Source organism: Colobus angolensis, unplaced genomic scaffold, assembly GCF_000951035.1.
Source record: "Colobus angolensis palliatus isolate OR3802 unplaced genomic scaffold, Cang.pa_1.0 Scaffold101, whole genome shotgun sequence".
NCBI lineage: Eukaryota > Metazoa > Chordata > Mammalia > Primates > Cercopithecidae > Colobus > Colobus angolensis.
Genome location: NW_012111031.1, coordinates 8,380,198 through 8,383,890, shown reverse-complemented (window position 1 = coordinate 8,383,890; position 3,693 = coordinate 8,380,198). Strand labels below are relative to the sequence as shown.

Here is a 3,693-nt window from a genome sequence, read left to right as displayed (position 1 = left end):
GGGCAAAGGACGAGAACAAACACTTTTCAAAAGAAGACATACACGTGGTCAACAAGCATATGAAAAAATGCTTGATATCACTAATCATTAGAGAAATGCAAATCAAAACTACAATGAGATACCATTTCAGACCAGTCAGAATGGCTGCTATAAAAAAAAAAAAGTCGAAAAATAACATGTTGGTGAGATTGTGGAGAAAAGGAAATGCTTACACACTGCTAGTGGGAATGTAAATTAGTTTAGCCACTGTGGAAAGCAGTTTGAATATTTCTCAAAGAACTTAAAATTAGAACTACCATTCAACCTAGTAATCCCATTACTGGGTATATACCCAAAGGAATATAAATTATTCTGCCATAAAGACACATGCACATGTATATTCATCACAGCACTTTTCACAATAATGAAGATGTGGAATCAACTTAGATGCCCATCAGTGGTGGACTGGATAAAGAAAATATGGTACATATACATAATGGGATACTATGCAGCCATACAAAAGAATGAAATCATATTCTTACAGCAACATAGATGCAGCTGGAAGCCATCCTAAGTGAATTAATGCAGGAACAGAAAATCGGATACCATATGTATCTTTTAAGTGGGAGCTACACATTGAGTACACATGGACACAAAGAAAGGAACAGTGGACATGGGGGCTTACTTAAGGGTGGTGGGTGGGAGGAGGGTGACGACTGAAGAACTGTCTATTGGGTACTATGTCCACTACTTGGGTGATGAAATCGTTTGTACACGAAACCCCAGTGACATGCAATTTACCCATGTAACAAACCTGCATATTTGTACCCCTGAACCTAAAAAGTTGGAAAAATAAAAATAAATTAACTTTAAAATATAATTACATACATTGTATACTTATTTTATCAGATATCAAAAAGAATAAAATTCTTCTATGGGACTACTTTAATAAAGATCTTTTAACCAGATGTGTATACATAGATATACATGTGCTGTAGGAGAAAAATCAAATAGAAAGGAGGTGGATGAACTACAAGTGAGAGGATAATTAAGGAGGCTCACTGAAGAATAGAGCTACTCTCATCTGTAGAAAAGCCCTGACAATTTCTCTCTTTAACTCAAAATGCCTATATCTAGTTGCTTCCCTTTGAACGTCACTGTCTGCATCTTCCTAGGTGCCTCAAAATCATTATGTCAAAAACTCAACATCGTTTTCCCTAAAGTCTTCTCTGCCAGTTAGGTTTCCTATTTTGATTATTGACCTCCTACCCACTTACAGATAGAAACTTGATGTCTTCATTCTGTTCTTCCCATAACCACATATCCAGTGGGTTACCTGTGGAGGCTGAACCTATCACCTAAGTACTTCTTGCTTTCATCATCTCCTTTTATCTGTAAACAATGATCCCTTCACCGGAGTGCCTAGCTTTTGAAGGATATGAGTATGGAGTGCTTAAGGAAGGTGTAAGGGGAGTCATTATTGGCCAACTATATCAGCTGAATCAAACCCAGATATAGGGAATAAAGGAAAAATGCAATATTCTTAGCTTTCTGTCTTTGGCAACAAGAAGGTAGCGGAAGTAAAGAAGATGGTTTTGTCTTAGAACACTGTAAGATGCAAGGCAGGCCGGGCGCGGTGGCCCAAGCCTGTAATGCCAGCACTTTGGGAGGCCGAGACGGGCGGATCACGAGGTCAGGAGATCAAGACCATCCTGGCTAACACGGTGAAACCCCGTCTCTACTAAAAAATACAAAAACAAAAACTAGCCGGGCGAGGTGGCGGGCGCCTGTAGTCCCAGCTACTCAGGAGGCTGAGGCAGGAGAATGGTAAACCCAGGAGGTGGAGCTTGCAGTGAGCTGAGATCAAGCCACTGCACTCCAGCCCGGGCGACAGAGCGAGAGTCTGTCAAAAAAAAAAAAAAAAAAAAGATGCAAGGCAGGTAAGACGGAGATGGCAAGGGAACGATAGACTGGGCAAGTGGGAAGGGAGTAAAAAGAGACTGTTAATTGAAATATAATAGGTTTTGGTGTAAAAAGTGAGGGAGAGATGAAAACTGCAAAACATTGCTGTAGGACATTAAAGAAGACACAAATAAATGGAGAGAAGTTCTGTGTTCATGGATTAGAAGTTAGAGAAATGCAAATCAAAAACCACAATGAAATATCACCCCACATCCATTAGGATGGCTAATATTTTAAAACCTGAGAAAATAAGTGTTGTTGAGGATGTGGAGAAATTGGAACCCTGGTGCACTGGTGGTGATAATGTGAAATTGTGTAGCCACTATGGAAAACAGTACGGCAATTTCTCAAACAATTATAAATAGATTACCATATGATCCAGAAATTCCCCTTCTGGAAGTATATCCAAAATAATTGAAATCAGGAACTCAAAGAGATATTTGCACACCAATGTTGATAACACAATTATTTGCAGTAGCCAAAAGGTGAAAGCAATCTAAGGTACATTGGTAGATGAATGGGTAAGCAAAATGTGGTGTGTGCATACAATGGAATATTATTTAGCTTTAAAAAGGCAGGGAATTCTGACACATACTACAATATAGATGAACCTTAAGGACATTATGCTAAGTGAAATCAGTCAATCACAAAAAGATAAATACTGTATTGATTTAACTTATATGATATACCTACAATAATCAAATGTACAGGAACTGGAAGAAGAATGGTGATTGCCAGGGGCTGGTAAAAGGAAGAGACAAGGAGTTATTGTTAATAGTTGTAGAGTTTCCATTTTATCAGATGAAAAAATTCTGGAGATTGGTTATACAACAATGTGAATTCAACACTACTGAACTGTGTACTTAGAATAGTGGATTTTGTGGTTTTTTAACCACAATCTTTTAAAATGTGAAAAATAGAGAAGACTAAGCTATGATCTCAGTGGAAACTAAAACTATAGCGCATCTTTAAATGGAAGATGAAGAAAACTCCCATTTCATGTCTCTTCTGTGTCAGGTGCTTTGTGTAGTATAGCTCATTTAAAAACCACATGATAATGTAATTAATCTTGTGGTTCATTTATTATTTCTGAACTTTGAAAAATACACAAACTATATCTGCTCACTTTTAACTTAGACGTAAATTCAGGTGAAATTTTGCTACATTTTGACTTTCCTTATCTCTTTTTATTCCTGTTTACCAGGTTGGAAAGGTACTTTGTTGGGTGTTGCCATGGCTACAGTGAATGCTATGATAGCAGAATATGGCTGCAGTTTGGAAGACATTGTTGTTGTACTTGGACCTTCAGTAGGACCTTGCTGTTTTACTCTTCCAAGAGAATCAGCAGAGGCATTTCATAATCTTCATCCTGCATGTGTACAACTATTTGATTCACCAAATCCCTATATTGACATCCGTAAAGCCACAAGGTATGTCTGATTTCATTCAACTCCAAGTTTGATTCTTTCTTATTGCTCTAAAATGAAATTTATTTTAGAGAACAATTAGTAACTCTAAGAAGAATTTAGGTGGCGGTTATTTAAGCAGCTGACGTGCACATGTACACAAACACTCATTTTAAATGTGAAATCTGTTTTCATGTGAGTTTGAATAACAGAAATTTTTTTGTCTGGTATCTTTCATTGATTTGAAAGTGAAGGAAGAGGCCGGGCGCGGTGGCTCAAGCCTGTAATCCCAGCACTTTGGGAGGCCGAGACGGGCGGATCACGAGGTCAGCAGATCAAGACCATC

At 38.0% G+C, this 3,693-nt stretch overlaps 1 protein-coding gene across 2 annotated transcripts in view; it reads left to right on the top strand.

The window, feature by feature from the left end:
* The window catches only part of LACC1 (laccase (multicopper oxidoreductase) domain containing 1), a 14,230-nt gene that overhangs the window by 6,951 nt on the left and 3,586 nt on the right, over positions 1-3,693 (top strand). For both annotated transcript variants that reach the window (XM_011940286.1, XM_011940276.1), the window contains exon 5: positions 3,146-3,371. In XM_011940286.1, coding sequence (XP_011795676.1) covers positions 3,146-3,371 — 226 coding nt within the window. The remainder of the gene's footprint in view (positions 1-3,145; positions 3,372-3,693) is intronic.